The sequence below is a fragment of the Falco naumanni genome, chromosome 14, assembly GCF_017639655.2.
Source record: "Falco naumanni isolate bFalNau1 chromosome 14, bFalNau1.pat, whole genome shotgun sequence".
Lineage (NCBI taxonomy): Eukaryota > Metazoa > Chordata > Aves > Falconiformes > Falconidae > Falco > Falco naumanni.
In genome coordinates this window covers 23310614-23334281 of record NC_054067.1, presented here as the reverse complement: position 1 = coordinate 23334281, position 23668 = coordinate 23310614, and the positions used below count along the sequence as shown (strand labels likewise).

At 47.4% G+C, this 23668-nt stretch overlaps 2 protein-coding genes across 5 annotated transcripts in view; one reads left to right on the top strand and one right to left on the bottom strand.

Moving 5' to 3' along the window:
• OPHN1 (oligophrenin 1) overlaps positions 1-16310 on the bottom strand; it is a 68532-nt gene extending 52222 nt beyond the window's left edge. For all 3 annotated transcript variants that reach the window (XM_040614749.1, XM_040614751.1, XM_040614750.1), the window contains exon 1: positions 15594-16310. In XM_040614749.1, the coding sequence (XP_040470683.1) occupies positions 15594-15747 (154 nt within the window). In that variant the 5' untranslated portion in view covers positions 15748-16310. The remainder of the gene's footprint in view (positions 1-15593) is intronic.
• Positions 16311-16435: 125 nt separating this feature from the next.
• On the top strand, positions 16436-22900 carry YIPF6 (Yip1 domain family member 6). 2 transcript variants are annotated; one of them, XM_040614753.1, is made up of 7 exons: positions 16436-16542; positions 17359-17487; positions 18011-18089; positions 18468-18510; positions 19526-19651; positions 19773-19930; positions 20519-22900. In XM_040614753.1, the coding sequence occupies exons 1-7, from the start codon at positions 16468-16470 to the stop codon at positions 20635-20637; spliced, it is 729 nt and encodes a 242-aa protein (XP_040470687.1). In that variant the 5' UTR covers positions 16436-16467; the 3' UTR covers positions 20638-22900. The 2 variants fall into 2 exon arrangements, with proteins under 2 accessions (XP_040470687.1, XP_040470688.1); XM_040614754.1 differs by having other exon boundaries at positions 16450-16542; positions 17359-17510.
• The last annotated feature ends 768 nt before the right edge of the window (positions 22901-23668 follow it).

Genomic DNA, 23668 nt, shown 5'->3' with positions numbered 1-23668 from the left:
CTTGCCAAGAGAGGAAAGCACATCCCTGAGTATGTGGAAATAGAAGTACCAGTGACAACACACTGGTGACAGTGATGGGGACTACCAGGATCTCTGTGCACCAGAAAATGGGGGCCACGCTTGGGCTGTCTCATTTAAAACCAGAGGGCCAAATGTGATGTTGGATGCAAGAGAGATGCAGAGGGAGCAGTGTGATTTTTAGAAATAAACTAAAAGAAAAACCCAAAAAAACCACAGCAAAAAACCTCCTCCTGTGTGGAAGAGCGGTTGCAGAGTATACACTTCACACCTGCCAGGACCAGCCTGCCAGTACCCTCACACAGGTTATTCATACCTAAATATCCCCTTGCTGACCCAGTTACAGTACATTTGTTAGCTGTGCAGCAGTTGGTAGAGCCAGCACCACCTCTACTTCTCCCCAGGAAACAGCCAGGAAACTGCTGCTCCTCCAGGAGCTCAGGGGCCAAACGGGCAGCAGGTTCAGCAGGGCTTTGTCTACTCCTCAGTCACATACTGCTCCCTGTGTATCGCACTGCAAATTAAGGAGAAAAAAATAAACCACAATATCCCACACCTCATCACCATAGCAATCCAGTGACATTTCTAGAGCAAATGCAGTCCTTAATTTAACTGAATTCCAAATGAGGGCAGATACAGCGAGGCATGAACAGCGGAATGATGGGGCTACAGCATCCCTGTTTCATCCCCGGGAAGGGGATGGGATGCCCTTGCCTACACTGGAAGGTGAGAAGCAGCTTTAACTGGTCTCCCTGCCTGCACTAATGCACAGGCAGTTAGGGGGAGAGCAGCCAGCAGAGATCACCGTGGGGTAACAAGCCACTCCTAAGCTTCTGTACCTGCACAAACACCCAGCCATAGTGCAAAGGTGCCCTGCATGGAGCAACTTAAAACAGCTTCAACAATCCCTAAGGAAAATCCAAAACTATTTTGAGCTATGGCAATGAAAATAAACAGACCAAATGTAAGGAGAAGCTCCATTTTTGTATTTTGCTTTCTCCTTCTCAAGCTTGAAAACAGAAATATCAAAACCAGCCGCACACATTTTTTTCTTTCAAATAAGCAAACAAAAGACAATAAAAGTTCATTCTGTACTTAAATAAGAGTATTTTAAGCCAAAGACAAATTTTAGGGTTAGGATCTGAGCTCTGGAAAGTCATTTTTTTCAGGGAAATGTTGCAAGACTCTGATGCACAGCAGCTGAGGATGCACCTAAATTGCTTCCCATTGCTTAGTCACTACAGAACATTTTCTACTTCCTTGTGGAGAGCTGTGCAATGGCACATGCAGAACATGAGAAATATCATTTTTCCTCCAGTGTGCAAAAGAAAGGGCTATGATCCCTGAAGGGAAAAGAATGTGCCCACTGTTACCAGCTCCCACTGATGAATTTCCCAGGGAGTTGCATCACGAAGGAGACAAAGTATATCCACACTGCCACCCTGGAGATAGGGTTCTGGATGCGGTACCCAACCCACCACTTCCAGAGGATTCTCTGTACTTGCAGCAAAGCTTTATGAGCTGACACACAAAGTGTTTGGCCAAGGGGCCGTATTCTCTCTGAGCTCTTGTATTTATGCATCGTATGCTAACCGCATGAAGTCCGCAAACATTGTCCCACCAAAATACCTTGACTCTGAAATACATGAAGCTACCCTGACTGAGCCTAGATGTGCCATTAGGAACGTGAGTAATGAGTCCTGACTCACAGAACACTCCTAAATTCTCTACAGCTGCTCAAACACAAAAACATGTTGATTTTTTTCAGATGAGGGAAAAAAAGAATCTTCCGGTCAGCCTTCTAGGTAGTCTCAAATCTACACAAGCATCTTGGGAGGAAAACAGCACTCCTGTTGCTCCATAAACGAGAGATGCTTACCATTAGGTAATTAAAAAATGTCTCAGTACAGCATAGACAGTGCTCTGCAGTAACCCATGGCAAGTTGTTTGCAAGTGCCCTTGAAGGCTTTCTGGATGCTGTGGGGATTCATAAATACTGATATATTTTACAAAAGTCATTCTTCATACACTGATATGGGGTTTCCACTTGCCAGAAGTAAATGGCTAGCATGAACTTCTAAAAATAACTTGCTATATTTAGCTGTACTTTACAAATCTCTTGCAAAGGAATTTACTGAATGTCTAATACTTCTGTTATATATTTACATTTCTAATCAGTCCTTTATTGACAGTCTTTTACAAAATGCCTCATCTTTTACTATCTCAGTCGATCTAGCACAGGCTCCAGGGAAAAGACCAGGGCTATAGTTCAAGTACAAATGCATTTTTCAGTAACTCTCCCTACTGAGTGGCCTGTTGCTTTGCAAGCTGGTTATCTGCCCTCTGTGCCATTACCTGAACTCACACATCACCAGCCCACTTTCCCCCCTACCTTGTTTCTGTTTCCTGTCCTAAACCTTTTTTTATTCTCATAAATTATCCTCCTTGCCCAGGCAACCTTGTCATAAGTGCACAAACTTGCTCGAAAGGCTTATTTTCTTTATTTACTAAAGAATAAAAAAAAAATGGAAAAAAAAGACCAACATAGCAATTCTTCACATTTATCACACATGTAATATATTCGTCATGCTTGCCTTATCCCCCTTACTGACTCATGGAAACCTGCTATACTGTACCTGTATTGCTTTAGAAAAGCTGGCAAGCTTTATTATGCTAGACTGAAGATCAAGGAAGTTGAGGTTTTTCTGGCTGCCGTGAGCAGAAGGAGACTGTGGCTCTCCTCACCAACCGCTTCAGAAGTTAGGCAACTTATCAGCTCAAACCAACCAAAACGGAAGCAAGCAAGGCTGGATGGACAACATTTTGGGGTATATTGGCTTGTTTTGGAGAAAACTGGAAGAGAGTGATGCGAGTTACAGCTTGAGGAGAACGACGCACTCTTCCCCTACCTCTGATTAAGGGAACACTGATTGTCCAGCATAATTAGTGATCAATGCCATTGATCAGGAAGACAAGCATGCAGCAAAGCCACATTTTAAAGCAAAGACAAGGAACGCACCGTTCTTTCTCTCAGCGATTATCACTGGCTTGTACTAGTTTCCTGCAGAGTGGCACTTGAAGCCATATTTTTAATGTTTTTATAAAGGACAGTGTACAGATTAAGTTTTTATGATTTTTGCTTCTGAAATACCAGGATAGCCACGATCTTAAGTCCCTGTGAAGTGCAGGACCCTTTGCCACAGCCTCCTCCCTGGCCAAGCCAGGCAGGGGCAGCACAGGCATTGGTACCCATGCCCTCCCTGCAAACTGCAACACGACAGAACTACCACTGGCATCAGTGCTTCACTTAATGCTCCTCACAATGAGTGAGCGGTAAAACCACAATTTAAACGCCTGAAGTTCTCAAAGGACAGTTTTTCACCTCTGGCCTATTTCTGGCCTTTCAAACTGATCTCGTAGCCCTGCAAAGCTGGCGAAGTTCCTTCAGTGAAACTGGAAAAAGACATGAGGCAGACAGCCCAGAACACGTGGCTAACTGAAATGGAAGTTAAAAAAAGATTAGCAGCCTCAGAAATCAGCAAAAGTCTTGAAATGTGCATTAAGAAATAATACAGCTATAATTTCTCTCAATCATATATGTCGTGACATCCAACCAGTATCAGAGGGGAAATGACGAAGTTTTCTCCATAAATTTTAACCCCAGGTTTACAGACAAGTTGCCTTCAAGAAGAGCTCCCACCACCCCAAAAGACCAAAGGGGTTGGCAAACACTCCTCTGCTGGCGGTGTGGCTGCAGTCAGCCCGTCTCTTACGTTACTTCACTCCAAACTCTCACAATACGAGTTTCTTTGTTCACGATTCAGCTCCTGGCAAAGCCTGACCATTTAGAAAACTATTATTTTTTGTATTCCAGTTAAGGTGATGCAGAGGAAAACGCGTTTCACAATTTCCAACCTGATCACAGCAACCAAGGGTGCCTAGAAGCGACACCTGCGAGCAGTGCGCTTGGCACAGCTCTGGACCGGGGTGATGCAGACTACAGTCGAGCTGGTGCCGGCGTTCCTGTGCTGGGGTGGCCAGCAGCTCCTCAACCCATTATGAGAGGGCTCCAAGGGCAGCAGCACATGGCTGCTTTCTTTGAACTTCAAATGCAGAGGCTGCTATATGCCTGCCCCCAGCAGCAGAGCACGCCGAGACTGCTGGTGGTGCAGGCATGGTGGTGTCAGGTGAGCCATGGCTGCGGCGCTGGGCATCAGTGCAGGGGCTGGGGCTGTCGTTCAAACAGGCAGCTAGAGCAGGGCGAGGCTCGCAGGTGACCATCTGCTGCACCTATTTATATCACCATCCCATGGAGGCTAGCCGCCTTTTCTACCAGCCTTCCCCAGTCCTGGGGACAAGGCTTAGCCATGTTGAACAAAGGACAGACTCTGAAAAATAAAGGAACCGAAAAGTTGAGCCATGGAAAGCAAATTAATTTTCTCCTCCCTCAGGACGAGCAAGTGTCGACGAGGAGCTGAGCAGCCCACTTCCCTGGGGAGCAGGAGAACCTCGTGCAAAGCAGCTGGTCAGCAAGGACAGGGCAGAGCTGCACAAATCCTTGCAGCACTTCAGGCCACGCGGAGCTCCCCGGCTCTGAGAGCAGCCGAGCAAACTTTTGGCACGGCTGCTTTGGCGTAAGCGGCAGAAGAGGCTGTGCTCCAAGAGCCACAGCTCCCTGCTGTACAAGCCGTACGAACACAGGGAAAACAAACACGAAAACAACAGACTCTTATCCGGGGCAGAGCATTAGCAATCCCCACAGAGATATCTTATGATCTGCAGAGCCATCAGATGCATCTCATTTCAGCTTCCCAGCAGCCACCCTTCCCAGGCAGGGGCAAGGCAAGTGAAAACCAAGTGCTTTTGCAGGCGGCTTCAGCGAGCGAGTGGAGCCAGCAGTTTGCTCCCCCAGCACGCGATGATTTCAGAGTTTCCTTCGATAAGGGTGCAGAGAAGGGCAGGCAGGAGGCCAGATGAGTCACACACGGTGCAAGGGGAAGACTCGCAAGCAGCTTACAAGCTCAGTGCGGGGAGGAATGCACATCCCTCCTGCTTCAGGGCCAGGAGCTGCTGCCAGTGTGGATGCGGCCCATCCTGCATCAGCCAGCACCACCTGGGAGCCCCTCAGGCACCTTCAACCTGACAGGCAGCCCAAACCCACTCACCCTGCTGAGCACCGTTAGGTGGGCTTCACTGAGAGATAGCCCACCTCTGCCAGCCTCACATCCCACGAGGACTTGGGGGTCCAGCTCTGAGTCCACCACAGAGGGTCCCCTGATGCCCTGCAGGTCCCCAGTTCATCATTTGATGGCACAGGAACAGGCTGTGTCCCTTGTTCTCAATTTTCACAGCTACGAGGTTTAGTAAGATTAATAAAATTATTCTTGCTTTTAAAATATCTAGCCTCAGCACTTCATAATCAGTCTTGGCTGGAGTAACAGGATAAAAAAAGGAGAGAGAACAAACTGCAAACAGCAACCTAAATTCTAGGCCTACATGTATAAACTTTATCTCAGGCTATTCAGCTACTCTTATCATCATTTGAACAACTCGTGACTGCACATTCACCTGCATGGAAAATTTGGTGACAAAAAAAGGACACCAGCAACAAAGGCAGCATCTGAATGCACCCCAGAAGGGAAAAGCCAGCATGACCTGGGGATCACTGCTCCTGAAGGAGGAGCTCAACAAACAGTGGTCAGGACTCTGCAAGGCAAAGCACAAGCCAATGTGGAAAAGTCCATCATCACCAAAACAAAAATTAGAAGTTTCCAAAAGCTTTTTTCTTCATACATGTCAGACACTCAAATAAAAGGTTCACACCTTTGAAACATTAATTTAATGCTTAGTAAGAAAAATAACTGCTGCCTGCTGAATTTCACCAGCAGTTTCAAAGCAGCTTTCATTTCGGCATGTTCAATGTCTGTAAAATAGCACTGCTTTGTGTGCAGGAAAGAAGTCTGCCCTTTTTTCCCATAAACCTCACAGTTCTTCAAACTGCACAGAAACTCTGTACTTCTGATAGCCAATGCTGAAGGGTAGCAACCCTGTCAGACAAGGTACCACTTTGGCAGTGTATGGCACTGCAGCCTGGCATCCACGGCATGCTCTTGCCCCTTTTTCCCCTTGGGGAAGGGACCTCTTGGCACTTCAGCTCCTCCTTGCAGACAGCAGCTGCAGCCAGGCAGCAGCCAGCCATCGGTGCTGGAGCCATGTTCTCTAGGCAGGTATAATACAGCAAAGGGCCAAGGAGCCACACGGCCAGGACTGTGACACAGGGAGGCTTCTGGCTGCACATCATGGCACAAACTAGTGGGGATGCTGAAGCTGCTACACAAAGCTGAGATGACACACAGCAGGACAGTGAACGCAGGATGCCACATCTGTAGTTACCAGTGTGCTACCAACAGAATTAACAAATAAAATATTACAAAAATTTCTGAAGAAAAAAAGCCAGAAAAGCTGAGTCCTCACATAGTGACTCAAGAGGAAACTCTTTGGTCAGCAGCAGTGCTGCTGTGAGCCCGTGGGCTGTCAGACACGTTACAAAACATGGATAACACCCACATCCTCCCAGGGAAGGAGCCAGGAAAGGCAACAGAAGATGAATGAAAAGCTCTCTTCATCTCTCATGCATGACAGAAGAAAAAAATATACTCAAACATGTGAAAACAACTTAACCTCTTGCCCTGGCCTTTTGTGCCGATGTATACAGGCAAGTTCCCAGAAGGTGTATTGTGGCACTGATCGGGCTGAAAAAAGCCTTCACAAAATACTGCACATTGGTTTGTTTTAAACTGGCCCAGGGCTGGGCCACAGCCCATTCACCAGCCCCTGAGCTGGCAGAGAGAGAGCTGGCGCGTGGTGGTGCTGCAGCGAGGACTGGCAAGGGGCAGGAAGTGACCCCAGCCAATATTCATGCCTACTCTGAATACCCCTCGTGCAGGTGACAAGGACATGGACGGAGCAGCTGTAACCAGCAGAAGCCAGCAGTCCCAGGGGGAGGCTGGGGACCAGAGCCAGCAGAGGCAGGGAGGGGAGCGAAGCCTTCTGCACCCATGGAGCCCAGCACCACACAGCTCACACGGGAGCCATCACCATGCAGCCACCTGCCCTGCCACCAAGCCCAATGTGTCAGCCACACAGCAAAGCAAACATGACAGTGTCAACGTGCAGGGCAAGCAAGTTGCTCCAGCCTGGAGCATGTCAAGCCCTGAAACAAGGGGTAAGATACACCCTGCAACTGGAGTAGGGAGATACTGTGCACGCTCCTCGTTTTTCTGGCCTGCATCTGAAGATACAGCTTTGATGGCTGTGGGGAGGGTTGCCTTTTTGGAAGGGTTTTTTGCTCCTTTTTTTTTTTTTTTTTGCTATTGTTTTTTTAGTTTCTGGTTAAAGCATGTCTGGTTTAGATTTGCACCAACTTGGGGCCCTAGATTCTGTGCACATTGCCTACAGCCCAGGAAAATGAGCTGCTTCATCATCTGCTGGCTGCAAAAAGATTCCCTCTTCCTACCTGTCCTGAGGATACCCACAGAGCACAGATGCTCACCAGGGAGAGCAGCACTGGTCGCACATGAGCTGAAGTCCACTGCATTGAGATACAGACACAGAAACTTTTTTTTGCAAGTTGAGCATCGCTTCAGAGCTGCTGCAGGGGACAGGGAATTTGAACTGCCACTCCACTCAAAGGCAGAGGTATAGGCCCACAGAGGAAAAAGAAGGCAATGTGGTTTTTTTCAGTGGAAGTCATCACATTTGATGAATATTGTTATGAACATCCTATTAGGTTATGAAGCCAGAGTACTTCCAGTAAGTAGCACTTCTGTAAATGGTATTGTGTGTTACCAGTACTGCAGAACACTGTGGTCTGCCCCACATACAGGTACACACACACACACACACACAGTTTATCTACTAAAGGCCTCCAAAAGTCTCTGTGTAAACAGCTTCCAGGTATTCCTATTATCACCTTTGCTATAAGATGGTGCAAACCACAGACCCCAGTGCTGTAGCACAGTGATACTTAGGAGCACATAGGTCTCCAAATCCTCAAGACATTTTCATTCTCTTATTGCATACTTCTTTTCCAGAGAAAGGTTTCTGGCTGGTTCCTGGCTAAAACTGCATGGCCTTGATGTCTTTAACTCATTGAGTGTAACTGGTCTAGGTGGTGTCTAGGTCCACACAACACCACTCTAAAGCAATTGATCGTTTTAAGCTGATGTCTGCAAACAACTACAGCTGAAAATTTAGGAGAAAATTTAAAAAGTTATCAGCACTAACTGGAGCCCTTACTGAATGAAACCCACCATGTTGGGTGATGGAGAAAACCAGCAAGGAGTGAACAAATACAAGAGAATACATTATTGGCAGAGGGGAGTGATATATTTTCCAGCAAGTCATTTTTCCCCTGCTAAAGTCCAGAAATGGCTTAACACTTGCTGCTATAGCGTAATGTGCTCTGGGAGAAAGGGGGAAGGTGTCCCTGCAGCAGTGAGCCATCCCCCTCTGGAAAGTCAGTCCAAGGCAGCTCCTCCCAGTGCCACCAGCATGGGTGGAAAACCAGTTCCACAGTAAAACAAAAGGCTCCAGTGACATTTCAGGGGGAGACCATGAGGGGACAACCAAGAGATCTGCGTTTCTGCTCTGCAATGTTTTCCCCAATGTCCCTCATCTGGAAGGTGACTGATGAGGCAGCAAGGCTGATACCTGGCTGAACTCAGCCCACTCCAGGTAGAAGCGTTCAGTTGGTTGCTGTCTGCAGCTCCAGGCTGAGGTTCCCCCTAAGCTGGTGTAATGATGAACACCATCTCCAAATGCAGGGACAGCAGATTGGCCTAATGCAGAAGCTAATGAGGCCACCAAGACCTCGTTCAGCTGATTATACCCAGCCAGGGCCACGTCTTTGTACTGAGAGCCATGCCTACTGGTACAGGGTCTGATCCTGGAACCATTCAAGTCAAGGCTCAGGTACTGACTGTTGTGATACAACTGGAAGGACAGACCAAATCTGAAGAAGTCAGAACTGTTCTGCATTACCAATATGGGCACATGAGCAGCCTCTTCATAATCACCTAGCCAGTGGCCTCAGAAAAACTGCTTACATGAGTCTTGTTTGGACACCAGATTTCCCTAGTTATACTGGGCAGTTTAATGAGTGGCTTTCCATGAGACAGAAGGCCTCTGTGCATCCACATGGATGATTTCTATGCACATCTTCATTAATGTGCCATATGCTGGCTCCCAAATAAGCTGCCTTTGTGGGACAGGATATTTTTCATGCAGGCATCTTGATGCCAAGCTCTGCCGGGAGTGCAGAGCTAATGTTTGCCTGGCAAACTGCAACCCTTCCTGAGCCAGCACATGGACACCGGTGGGACAGACACATTCCTCTTCCCCCTTCTCCAGAGAAGCCTTAGGCTTGTTCAGACATAGGCAAAAACCAGTATCTGCCTGTAACACACTGTAGTAATAGATTCAAGCCTTTGTCTCTATAGACTTTACATGAACCTGCACATGCGGTTCCTGTAGGAACCAGGCAGACAGGCCACTCCATGGCAGCTTTAATCTCATTAAAATACTGCATTCTGTTGACACTCTGCCTTCCACACTCCAGAGCATTAAATCCTCAAACACCACCTCCAACAACAGCACAGGAACTTGTTGAGAACAGGTCTTCCACAGTGAGGACCGCAGAGTCCCTCAAGCAGACAAGCAAGTTCCCACACACAGTGCTGCCAGTACCAGACGTGCAGGGAAGAGGATGATGGTGGACCCTTCCCTGAGTCTCCTATTCAATACCAATCTTGGGGAAAAGCCCACCCAAACCCTTTTGTTACAGACTGTCATGTGCTTTGCAGGCATAGGTGCCTCTACACATTCCTTTATAAGGTTATCCTTCCAGGATAAAACACTTGCATTGCCTGGGGAGGCCAATTAACTGACATGCAAAGTCAGAGGCAATCTTCAAAACTTTATGCAGTACAGAAACCAGGTTCAAAACCATGCATGCAACATTTGCATGAGAACTCAAAGCTCTTCCAGCTTCAAAGGACAGCTTACACCATTGCAGCATTTGTACATTAATAAAAAGAGCCTCAACCTGACACTTCTTAAACTCAGTTTGATACATAATTACAAGAAAAGATCAAAGACCAGGGGGAAATGGATGGTTTTGCATGACCACACACAGCAGAGCACAGCTAGCAGGAAAGATTCTGGAAAACCCAACAACATACTGAGCCACAGAAAGAAAATGCTGTGAAGAGCCATTCTTCCAACAACTATGGTGCTACACAGTCACCTACTTCTGACATCCTTGCTTGTGGCCTCAAGCATGCAGCTGGCAGCAAATCTTGTCTGTGATCTGGTGCTGGCCACTACAGCACGGGCCGCGAGCTCTGCCACACAAACAAGCTGTTGCTGGGGCTGAATCCCCAGTGCCCACGCGGGGCCCTGGCCAGCCTGAGGGGATGGGTGCCAGGCCAAGGGGACTGATGCCAGCCCTGCACGCTCCGAGCAAGGCAGACCTTGCAGTTTCCATGGGGGCCAGCTAGAAGTACTGGTCTTGGCTTTCAAAGGCGAGCGAAGCAGCCCCAGAGCAGCCCTGGCCTCGGGAGCGCCAAGAAAGCGTGCCACAGGCCAAGGCGCCAGCCGCCCCCCCAGCGCCGGGAGGAAGGCTAACCAAGGCTGACCCCCCAGCCCGGGCCAGGCCACAGCGAGCTCCGGCACGGCCAGCACAACGTATGGGACCAGCATCGTCACTTGGCACTGCCAGAGACTCTGCATACTCCTGGCACAAGAAAGAAGGGATGCAGCCAACTTTACAACAAAAATAACTCACATTTCTGTCTCAGAGTAACTTATTTGCTATCATGGCCTTTCACACCCAAGATTATTACAAATGAACAGTATTTTTCTCTGCTTTAGTCAGTTTAATTTCTCATTTGGCACAACCTTCCACTTAGTAATGTTAGTGTCCCATGTATAGTCAGTTCTCAAGGGTTTGTCTGTCAGCAAGAGGAAAAAAAATGCCACACTTACAGGCCGCAAACGTGTGACTGTAATTGCACAAGGACCCACACCAGAACATGGGGAGCTGCACAGCACTTGGGAGGGCTTTACCCATGGTACTTTATTTATTTCAGCTGGTAACACGTCAGAGTTGGGTGGGTGGGGTGGAACCAATTTCTCTTAAGCCCTTGAAAGGCAAGAGGAGTTTAAAGCACCCAAGCGCACCCCTCACCTGCGTAACAGCCCCCCACTTCAGACAAAGCCGTTGAGGACTACCTGCTATGCAGAAGGGGAAACAGAGGCATGCAGCAGACCAAGGGGAGCTGAAGTCCCCCTTACTGCTTCCTCCCTCTGCAGAGCGGGGCAGCGCTACTACTACCATGAGCACACACCCTTCTGCTCGTGTGGGCTTGGGGCAGTAGGGGAGGCCCTTTCTGCAGCCCTCAGACAAGCCTCCTCTGACACACGTGCTTTGGAGCAGCACAAGCCATGGCCGCTACTATGAGTCCTCCTTCAGCCCACTCCCCACCCTGAGCTAACCTGTGCAGGAGCTGCTCCTGACTCTGCCCCACTGCAAACCAAACAGAGGCAGGGCTTTCCAGGGATGGTTTCTAGTGCTGGACCCTGAACAGCTGCGCCGGGCAGAGTACTCCCTCCTGCTTCTCCCTGCAGAAGAGCCAGAGGCGGGGAAGCCCTGCTGCCTGGGAAAGCACTTACCCTGTGGCTCCAGCCTCTCCCTGGGATGGGGAAGGGAAGGGAAGTTCAGCTTTTCATTAGAAACATGAAGGGAAGCTGAAGTCAGCAGTCTCCTGCAGAGGAAGGGCAGCTCAGAAGGAGATTAATTTCTTCTCCAAAGCCCACGTCCCCTCACCATGGGTCCTGCTGCCCTTGTCTCCCCATCTGGGATCTTAGCAGGAGTGGCAGTTTTGGCTCAGCAGCCAGCAGGAGCAATGCTCCCAAGCTGTGTCAACAGATTTGACTCTCTGGCATGGACAATCCCCAGCAGATCTCCATGTCATGGCACCTCCCGCATTTGGAAGGGGGGACTTGCTTTTCCTCCTCTCCAGACTAGCAGGTGGGCACCTATGAGCTGGGTCCCCCTGAGCCTTCACTCATCTCCCAGAGAGTGCTGGGCACCTGCACACCACGTGGTGCCACACATGGGAATCACTTCATCCAGATCAACAGGAATTTTCCTCGGAGAAGGGTCTGGGGTTGCAGTAAGCCTTGAGACAGCTGGGAATAAACACCAAGAAACAAGACTGGAATAAAGATGTGGCTGCCTCAAAACTCCTCCCTGCAGCACACCGCAGCCAGGTCACCCTCATGATGATTCACCACTCGCCATCACTGACCATCGGCACAGATGGGACGGAGCAGAAGGGTTTAAAACTGTGAAATGTAAGGGAGTACATGCATTTGTAAAACAAGCAATCCATTTAATTAAAACAGCACACCCACCCACTAGACATATACCACTGGAAGCATTTAATATTACAAATTTATAATTCCATGCTACTTGAATGACTTGTTTAAAAAATCTGCACTCAAGTTCACATATTAATTCACAAACACAATTACGGTGAATTAATCTACTAGTAAAAGGGCTACAAAAAACTTAAAAGACATCCAGAAATCTCAAATAGAAGTCACTGAAATAGCACTTATGGATGCCTATCTTCCGCTGCTGACATAACAAAGTGATACCAAGTGGGTTTTTTCTTTTTTAGTCTGTAGAGGCTCTGCTGGAACACTCCCAATATTTTACCACCCAGCAGGTAGGCTGAGACATCCTTAACTGGTCAGACACTTTCAGCAAGAACACTGCCAGCAACCAAGAAAAGAACAACACACGTGCTACTCATATCACAGACAACTCAAAACCACCTGGCTCCCCCAGCACACGAACTGAAGGTCCTGCAGAACTCCACATAAAGTCATGCTCACTTTTTTCCCTATTACTTGGCAAATGGAAGATAAAAGACAACTTTGAGCATTCTCAGACTTTTAAGACTGTGTTTACAGATCACGTAATCCCAGCAGATCCTATTTTCCTGCAAGGGGGAACTACACTGCTTTTCTTGGTAGCCTGCATGAGCATTGCTGCGCTTGCATAATTCACGCGGATGCATGTGTTTGTATCCGGACAGACTGTGCGGCACACGAGTCTTTTGTTCAGCAGTTTCCATCACCATGTCAGACTGAAGAGCCCGCCAGCTGGAGACAGCAGGTGTTTGACATTTCTACAAGTCTAAGCAAAATGGGGGACTGATTTGCTTTAAATCTTATGTTGGAGTTTATTCATTAATTAATCAGCAAACACGCAGGCAACATCTAATTCTGTAATGTCACCAGAGGTCTGTATTCTGTGCAGTGAGTCAATACCTTGGAACAGTTTGGCACCAAGAGGGTGCCTCACCCATTAAAAGGGTAAGGCAGAGGGACCTCTGGACAGATTTCAGACAGGTGCAGTCAGAACAATCATCATAATTAACCCTCTATCCTTGACAAAGAGATCTCACTCTCTCTCCTGGTGAGACTATCATCATCTTTGCTTCCCAGCTGCCCAGGGACACATCCATCCCACAGCACTGCCAAGGGGCAGAAAGAAAATCTTCAGCCACCACTGTCACTGACTGGCAAGTGGGATAAACCAGCCATCACCCCAAGCTGTTTGGGCAATGGACAGCAAGTAGCCCCAAATTCCTATCCACAGTTCCATACAGACAGAATTCAGAGAGGAAGGCCTAGAATTTTTTTAAAGTTAGCTGTCAACTAAATGGGAGGGAGTGAATCCCCCCCAGGAGCCGATAGAAGCCCAGGCAGGTATTGGCCCCAGCACCCTCCCCAGCCGTGCGTGTCCAGCCACCTGCTTGGCTAGCCCATCCCTCTGCCTGCGGTTCAGCTGCACTCCTATAAAAGAAAACAGCACAAAAACACCCCCACAGCATTTCAGGCAAGAAATTTCAGGTTTCCTCAGTTCTGGGGTGTAATGCCTCAGAGTACACACTCAGTGCTGCCTGGGTGTACTCAGTTTCCTTCTACTTCTTCCCTTCCTCCTTGACCAGCCTCACTGGGATGGGTTTGCTGACCCAGCGAAACACCCTGGCATCCATACTCCGAGTGCAGCATTAGGGTTTACAAACATTAAAAATGGAAACAGTTTTGACCAAAGTGATGAAGAAAAAGCAAAGTATTTATGTTAACAAGCAGGCTTATTAAAATCCCTTTGGTTTTCATTTTGTGGGTTGGTTTTTTTCTTCCCTGGACTAAGCAGAGATTTGGGGGTTGGTTTTTTAGTACGTTTTAGGGTCTTCCAGCCCTGTGATGTCTGCTGTTTCAGTCATACTAGCTTTTGTCTTTGCTGTTTTCCAGATGGGTAAACACAGACTATTCCTGCCATTGCCTTGATAACAAGGAAGCTCTGGATTATTCTTAAAAGGGCAGTAGCTAAACCTATTAATACCAACTAACAACAAACCAGCTAGCAAGAAAAGCAGTGTATGATCACAGTCTGTCCTGCTGATTTTTTTTGTTTGCTTTCACTTCACCTGATGCAAGCGCAACCTTTGTAGCTGCTGTGGGTTTTTTTGCCATATTTTAATGAACATTTATAAAAGCAGAGAAGATGTAAGAAGTGACACAGAGAAAGCATATTTACAGCTCTTGGATGAAAAAAATGTCTAAGCCCACGGACAGGGCGGTTTCAGAGGATGCAACCTGGTCCAGGTATTTTGATAGTCTCAGTCAGTACTCCTGAACAAGTGACTCCCTTAAAGGCAACACCCAAATCGACATTAAATTGAAAAAATTCCCGGTATTATTAAAAAGGAATGAAACACCCACAACAAAAGGAGGACTACTGAGTGTTTCTGGATGGAGCCCTCTCATTCTCACAGCAGGCCATCCGAGGGAAGCGGGGCTGGGGGACAAGGGGACCCATGCTGGCCCAGGGCACACTCCACCCCTTCTTTGGTGAAGAAAAATAACCAAGCACCTTCCCCCAAATAGGAGAATATTCTCCTCATAGGAAGACGCTGCCTGGAGAGCTCGGCCGGGTGCCTGGGAGAGCTTAACCGGCGGGCAGCCGGTGCCCTGCAAGGCCGGCGGTGGCGCCCAGCTGGCCCGGGTGGCCGAATCCGACCTGTCCCCACGCAGGACCAGCACCGGACCGGCAACCCACGCGTGGCCGCTGGCAGTTTGCTGCCAGTCAGTTTGACCAGCCAGTCACCCCAGCGCGATGCCAGTGACGAAGGCAGCTGCCGAGCGCCGAGGTGCGGGGCCACACGCCTCCGCGGGAGCCAAGGCGAAGGTGGGCTCCCAAAACCACGTCCGCAGGGTGATGGCCAAGAAGGAGAAACCCCGCTCAGCCCGGGCAGAGGGGCGCTGGCTGCTCCTCTGCGCCCGGGGCAGCCCCGGGGAGGCCCCATCCCCAGACCACCGACCGGCACATCGCAGCACCGGCGCATCGGGGCAGGGCGCGGCCCTCGGCCCCCGCCCGCTGCCCCAAGCCCGCAGGCCGCCGGGACCCCGGCCCGCCCCGCTGCTGCCCCGCTCACCCCGTATGGCGGCGATGAGCGCGTTGCCGTCCTTGATCACCTCCTTGATGAACTTATTGGTCCGCTCCAGCTCCTGCTCGTAGCACTTCAGCCGCTCTCGGAAGTCCGGGCTGTCCAGGTAGCAGTCGCTGAACTCCAGCGGCGGGTGCCCCATGGCTCCGCGCCGGCCGCTCCTCCCGCCGCTGGCACCCCCGGCACCGCCGCGCTGCGGGGCGGGCGGGCGCGGCTACACCACCCTCCCTCCGCCCCGGGAGCCCCGCGCCGCGGCCATGCCGCCGCCCCGGCGGGCACCGCCCCCGGCCCTGCCCCGGGAGGCTCGGGCGGGCGGGGCCTACACCCCCCGCCGCCGGCCGGCCTGCCTGCGCCGGGCTGCGCAGCTGTGGGCCGGGCCAGGCCGGGCCGCTAGGCTGAGGCGACCCCCGCCCCACCCGACCCCCCGCTTCCGGCCGCCGTGCCGCTGCCGGGACTTGTAGTTCGGGTCCGTCTCGCCGCGGTGCCCGGCCGGGTCCGCTCAGGCCCCTCACCGAGCCCTGAGGGGGCTGCGGCGCCTCTGGGCCCGGCCCCGCGCTGCTGCGGGAGAGTGTTTCATTTCGGCTAGGCCCGCCGCGCCAGCGCCACCGGCCGGCCGGGGCATGGGGCAGGCCGGGGGTACGGGCCGGGGGTACTGGCCGGGGCGGGCCGAGGCGGGCCGGGCCGGGGGAGGCCGCGGATGGGCCCCGGGGGCTGCAGACCGGGTCACGGCTCCGGGCCGGACCGGCGGCACGCGGCAAGGGCGCCCCCTTGCTGGCGGGGCGGGGCGGGGGGGCAGCCCCCGCTCGCGTTGCCATGGGCGCCCTGGCGGTGCGTGACGCGGCAGCCGTCGCCGCGCGTAGTGATGACGTGTTTCGTCCACGTCGCCCGAGTAGCCAACATGGCGGCGGCGGAGGGCAGCAGTGCCGGGGGGCCGTTGGTGAGCGTGGCGGTGGGAGTGGGCGGGTTGTTTCCGGCCCCTCCTGGCCAGCTCTGGGGGGGCTGCAGTACTCGGCGGCGGGGTCGGGGCCGCGGCATGCCCGGGCCCTGCCTTTGCCGGCCAGCAGAGGGCCCAGCCGCGCCACGGGAGCCCCGGCCGCCGGGGTAGGCCGCGGTACGTGGTCTCGTGTGTGGGGCGGCGGGGGTCGCGGTGGCCGCCGGTTCGCATGGAGGACAGGGAGCGGGAGCCGCCGGCCTGCTGCCCACCGCCCTGCCTGCCCCAGGGTTTGCTGTGGAGCTGGTCGGGCTGTTCTCTGCATCCAGCCCTGGGAACAAGAGCACTTTAACTTTTTGCTTGGGTGGAGGAAAACTGTTTGGTCAATACTTGGCTTTTAACAGCCTTGGCTTTGTGCTTGGCCCGTAGATGTCTGTACGGTTTCTTCTGAGTTGCTTCCCCATGGAGTCCATGAACGGCAGTGTATTTGCGTGCGTTGGTGTGGCTGTATAGCTGTCGGGCATTACGCTACTTGAAAAACACAAGCAAACTTTTTACTTCCTTTAGTTATCTACTATAAATAGAAGATAGAAAGCAGGTTACTAGGAGTTACTGAAGAAACACTTTGCTTGGACGTGCCTACTCATGTCTTCAGATTGTGAGCTGTTTAAATCAGGCAGGCTGGCCTCTGTTGTTGACCATGTTATTAACTGTTGAATTCAGAGCAGCTGTTTTGACCTGAAACCCAGCTGAAAAACACTTGCGGTGAATATGAGCTGGTTTGTATTTCTTTTTTTTCTAAAGGTTTAAAAAAACATTTAGTTTGCAGGTCTTGCAGATGTGTCAATATCTGAAGATATTCCAGTGGAAGGGGAAATTACTGTTCCTGTTGGATCTCACTCTCCTGATGAAGACTACTCCACACTGGATGAGCCTGTTAGGGATACTATTGTGAGTCTGTGCCTCTGTCTATGGTAAAACACATGTTTTTCTGATAGCTTTGGCCAACTGCAAAAACTTTATTTTTGCAGAGCTGTCCTTGTATGTCACTGTAACTCGGGGGGGGGGTGTCGGTATTTATTTATTTATTTTTACAACTAGCCATGTAAAATTAATTCTTCTGGGTTAAAAAAATACCTGAATTGTAGCCCAAAAATTTATTTGTGATCTCAAAATCTTTGCAAGGGCAGAGGCCTCAGATGGAGCCCAATAGAAAACTCTCCTGACTAATGGGATTTTTCATTACTTTTTTCTTCCTAGAAGACCAAACAAATAATTATTCTTAATTAGGTGTTATTAAAGGATAAAATATTGTGGTTGTTAAGGAATGTCGATAAAGAATGCTGCGGAAATTTTTGGGTTGGATTCTGTCTTGATTTACCATCAATATTCCTTTACTTCTGTCTTTCTGCTTTCAGTTGTGAAGTGTAATTTTTATGAAGGGATAAATTAAAGTGTTACTTCTTTATTTCAGATGAGAGATCTGAAGGCTGTTGGGAAAAAATTTGTCCATGTCATGTATCCGAAGAAGAGTAGTGCACTTCTCAGAGACTGTATGTATAAGAAGATTTTCAAAGTCTTCAAAGGACGCTTTGCCAATCTGTCCCATGTTCTTTCTGTTGTTGTTGCGTGCTGAATAACAAACATGAAAAATCAGTATTACCAAAGCTCTTTAAAAGTGGAACATGTCAGAATATGTAGAACAGTTAGATTTAAGTAGTTGAAGGCTTTTGAATAAATTGTATTCTAGAAAATGGTGTAAGATGCTGTTGTGGTTAAACCACAGCGGATGCTAGATAAGCAGTTTATAAGGAAGTGTAATATGGAAAGTGATACATTGGAGCTGGAAAAGGTGCTTTATTGTTTGCAGGAAAATGAAACTCAGCATCATGCTATGATACTTATGATTTTATTTTTTCCTTTGGTAACAGGGGATCTTTGGGGCCCTTTGGTGCTTTGTGTCTCGCTTGCACTGTAAGTACTTATAGTGGGTGGATTTGGGTTTTTATAGTCTTTTGTACTAGAGAAATGAGAAACTCAAAACTTATGATTATGCATGTTGAGATTAATTTCATCTGATCCTTCTCTGACCTTCAGCAAACACTGCTTGTTTAGATTTCATTGTAGAATGTTTGTGACACTTCAAGCCCATCAGGACCTCCCATCTTTGAATTTAGGATTTAAGGAACTTCTTAGAGTTCCCTGTCTTAAGAATGATTTTACTGGGAGGCATCCCAATGCACCTTGTCCTTGATTCTCATGTGTTTGGCCAACTTTGACCCTAACCTGCAGGCCAAAAGCTTTGTCTAAGAGCTGCAGTGTATGTGGAAAAGCAATGGAAAAAGAGAGGCTGTTGTAGCTGTTCATAGACAGGAGATGATGGTGGCTCCCAGGAGTTTCTGGTGCTCCACTGGAGCATATGTGTGCAGATCTGCCTGGGATAGGATGGGAATGTTGTTGAGATCTGTCAGCTAACTGAGGCACACAGAGATATAGAAACCGTTCAGTAAAATGATGGTAAAGCTTTAGCAGTAGTAGATAATGTAATTTGAATATTCAAATCAATGCATGCCCACTTCTCCAGGCTTTGTGTTGCTTATATCCTGTAGTTACTGTAAGCTTTCTTTAAGGCATATGTGTTCTATCATGCACTACACTGTCTACTTTGAGCAGTTACTAGACTTTTGGTACTTTAATGTTCACCTTTTAATCTGTTGTCTATGGTTTTACTCTCTTCTGTATGCTTATTCAGTTCTCAAAATAAGTAAACAAATGGACTGAAATGCCCTCAGTTGAGCCACAACCATTTTCCTTTCCTATACAAAATTGAGGATACTACTGAAAAATAAGAAAACAGATGAAAAATTATTGGTCTGCAGCCTAACTGGGGATCAGTGTTTCAGGCTCCTATTCTGTCTTCTGCTCCAAGTCTATGAAAACCCAGTCATCAATTGCAAATGATGCTCACTTTATCTGTTACCTGCAACAGGATGCTTCAGGGTGGATCAGCAGATAGTAAAGACGATGGAGGACCCCAGTTTGCTGAAGTCTTTGTCATAATCTGGTTTGGTGCAGTTGTCATCACACTAAACTCAAAGCTTCTTGGAGGAACTATGTGAGTCCTGATTTATTTAGTAGCAGTTAAAGTGCTCCTGTGCCTGGGGTTTCTGCAGTGCTTTGATTTGACTTTCTCCCTCCCCGCCCCCCCCCCACCCATTTCTGTCTCCCCTTTCCAGATCCTTTTTTCAGAGCCTGTGTGTTCTGGGTTACTGTGTCCTGCCTCTGACAGTAGCAATGCTGGTGTGCAGGCTGGTACTGCTGGCGGGTTCTGGGACTGTCAGCTTCATTATACGTCTTATCGTAGTAGTAGCTATGTTTGGTTGGTCAACATTAGGTGAGTACCTTTTTGCATTGTAACACTGTTGTGCCTGCTGAGTAGCATGATGCTTAAGGAGGTAGATCTGTGTGCATTCTGTTGGGTAAACCAATGGATATTGTAGTTCAAGGTGTTTCCTAGGCTGCTAAAGTATTGTAGAAACAGTTCTTCCAATCTTTGTGTTGGCAGAGCTTCAGCCTCTGCTTCTGTTGATTTTTGTGGTCATATGCAAATAGCCTTTGGCAGAAGGATGATAATTTAATATTAAACCCTATGTGAGGCTACTGGGTATTTTATTCTGTGATCCATGTTACAAATACTATTAGAAAAAGCTACTTTCATACAGATGCATTTGCATTATTTCTCCTGTTCTTAATCTGCAAGTCTGACTCTTGTTACAGAACATTATTCAGCATTTGTCATTCTACGTGATAAAGAAAGTTGTGATTGGTACTGATAGATCATTGGTATTGAGCAATGGATTACTCTGTTTTCTCTTTCAACACAATTGTAATGCAGATCCTAATTCAAAATTAACATCTGCAGGGGATCTTGGACTTTTAGTTCTGTGCTGCTTGCATTTCAAGTATTTTTCTTTTTCACCAGCATCTACAGCTTTCCTGGCAGACAGTCAGCCTCCAAACCGCAAAGCTCTTGTTGTGTACCCCATCTTCCTCTTCTACTTTGTTATCAGCTGGATGATTCTCACCTTTACACCTCAGTGATCTCCAAACAGAAGAGACTGTGTAACATGGACTGGAGTTTTTTCGTGAATGCTGCAGTTAATCATTGGCTTTATCTCTTTCTAATTTATATATAGAGATATTGTACAAAGGCAGGTTATGGGATAAAGCCAGAGAACTGCAAAAATTGGTTGTTTGTGTGTCCCTCTTCTTGAAAGATACGAAGGGCCAGCTGCTGAGGGTTTTTTTTATTTAGCCGTGCTCTTTAGTTGTGTTAAATAAAAAATGCCCACTGTGACGGGGATTATTCCGCCTGAGGAATAGAGTGGGAGATGGTGGAATTTCAAGACCTTGAGTAGATGAAGATGAAGTTATAGGATCACACGACTTGGCAGAATTCTTGCTCGTGCTTGGATTCTCACTGAAGATGAACATGCCTTATGAAATAATAGAACTTCATTGCTGTTCTGTGTTGGGTAGGAAAGGAATGTTTTTAACTCCTTTTTCATTCACTTACTGAGTGGTGAAATGTATATAAAATGCATTGTAGGGCTGTGAGCTTTCACTCTGAAACTAGATTTCAGCAAAAAATAAGTTGGGTCCATTTTGCAGTTACTTGGAGCTGCGTGGAAGGGAGCTGCCTTTGCTCATATTCATGTATTGTGTATTTTTTTCATCCCCCTTCGTACGTCAAGAAAGTGTTTCAGCCAAATGCCTTCAACACCATAGTTACACTAATTTATATTTCTTGTAAGAGGGAGTGTGTTTGTGTTGGATGGTTAGAAATCTTTTTGTGTGACCATAGATTAGAGAGTTAAAAGTCCTAGAGAAACAGTCAAAACTGGTTTACAACAGGGACCTAGATGTCAGTCTGCATTTTGAGAATGGGAAATTGTCTGGAGAGTACCAAGTAAAGTGCGTGTGTATATGTATATAATGTTTAAAAAAAAAAAAAAAAATTGTTTGTGTGAAGTAAGTTAAGGTTTTGATAGGTAGGTTGTTTGGTTGCTAAATATCACACCAGGGCTTCTGCCCGAAAGGTTAAAATTGGGTTGGAGGAAGAAAACTAAAATGATGATGAAGGTGGTGGTTGCTGTGAAGTAGGATGTGAATTCCAGTCTTAACTGCTTGTATGTGACTTTTCATTTGGTTGTTTACATGGACAGTGTTTCAACTTAAATGTGTACAAATTTGCATATTGTTTCTTTGTACTTATAATGAGATGTGAGAAACTTTTCTATAGGTTTTTGGGTTTTGTGGGTTTTTTTGGTCTTTTATTAATACTTTTTTATAAAAAGGGGAGAGGCTTTCTTCTCTAGTTCTCTGTAGGTGCGCTTGTGTACCTTGCCTGGTGAACCATGTACAGGTGTACAAGTGTGTCATTTATGTTTCAGCATAGGGATTGAGACTTGGAGAATTGCTTTTTGAAAACTGTACAGAAATTATTTATGTTGTTCATTATTCTCATTAAGCAATCTAAGGGGAGAGCTCTGAAGCATCCAGGGGTGAAAAAGCTGCTGTTAAAATGTCACTTTTCCTGAAAACAAGCACCATATTCTTTTTTCCTGCAGTCATGCAGATAGACCTGAAATTGATGTACATGGGTCCTGCTGAGGTGTAAATATGCCTAATATATATTTATATATCAGTGCAGTTTCTGTTATAAACACTGTAAGTATTTGATAGTTGGGATGAAAATTTCTATAATATGCAGATTAAAAGTACACTTTTACATTTCTGGGAGTGTGGAGAAAAGGGAAGGAAAAATCAGTTGCTCTCGGCAGGCCTCCAGCTTCGCTGCAGATCAGTCATTACTGGCAGGACTATGTGAAGCTGGTGGCTGTTCTTGCTGCCTTCCTTACACCTCTGTCCATAACTCTTCCAAGTTGCTGCACGGGGAGCTTTGGTGTTTCCTAGACATGGGTATACAATGGAAATGGGGAATTTTTTAACTTCCATTAAACTATTACTGGTATGGAATGTGTTTTTTTCTTTTCAGGTGCAGTTTTCCATTAATTTAAACATTAGTTTAGCTTTATGAAGATGAAAAGAGATATTGAAGGGAAGTGGGTAGTGAAGCTGTTGATGGCTACAGTGGGATTCTTTGAGCCAGATCTTTCTTTCCTGCAAGAATTTAACCATACTTTTAGAGAAATCCTTGGAATTCTATTTCTGTAGTGTCTTGTGGCTCAAGCTGATAATGTTATTCCAATTATCTATCAAATACATTTAATTGAACCAGTATGTTTTTGAAAAGACATAAAATTAATTTCAAGAGGAATTAAAATCCAAGCTTTTTCCTTGATTGTTTTTGACTTTGTCAGTCCCATGATGATTTGTTTTTTCTGTATCATTGCTCTTGGCTTATACAAGAGAGAAGAAAATTATTTTTATATTAACTAGATTTACTGCTCAGCTGGTTACCAAGGTTTTTAGTTGAGGGGTGGTTTTCATCTGAAAAAACAGCAGAAATATGCTGGTTATGTGGTGAAGGTGTGGTTGTTTGGTTTTGTTCGGCTTTTGACTCATGGCAATCCCTTAGTATGGAAGCCATCATCTTCTACAGCTGTAAAATCTTTAAGTGAGTTTGTATCACTAAATATGTAACTTGCCATAAGGTTTTAGCTGGCTAGATGCAGGTAGGAAATTAGTTTTTTCTGAGCTTTCATGTGTCCAGTTGAATGAGGTTACATGTCTTGCATATGGTGGATTTTTAATCATGGTTGCCATTAATATCCTCAGCCAGGAATTCGAGTTGCTGTAGCTCATTGGTGGGTTCTCCTTTGCCTCTCTCAGCTTTCTGTCGTGTAAGATCTGCCCGATACGAAATGCTTAAAAGCATGCAGTATATCTTGCAAAAATAATTCCCCACCACAATGTTATAATTGTTTCTGGAAGATCTTCACTAAGAGTGGCTTGGCCTTTCAACTTGGAAGATGATAATCTGTTGGAAAAGGTAGCCTTTTTTTATAAGTAGAATATAATTGCTTAGAAAGGCAGAGAGCACAAGCAATGAGCACCAGTGGAAGTGAGCATTAGGCTTATTGATTGATGATTAACTGTTTAATGTGAC

Bases quoted from the DNA above. Each gene is read 5' to 3' on its own strand.
- YIPF6 (XM_040614753.1), top strand. From the start codon at position 16,468: ATGACGTGTTTCGTCCACGTCGCCCGAGTAGCCAACATGGCGGCGGCG. The intron at 18,511-19,525 runs GTAAGTACTTAT...TACCTGCAACAG, and splicing joins CTTTGTGTCTCGCTTGCACT to GATGCTTCAGGGTGGATCAG. The intron at 19,931-20,518 runs GTGAGTACCTTT...CTTTTTCACCAG, and splicing joins GTTTGGTTGGTCAACATTAG to CATCTACAGCTTTCCTGGCA.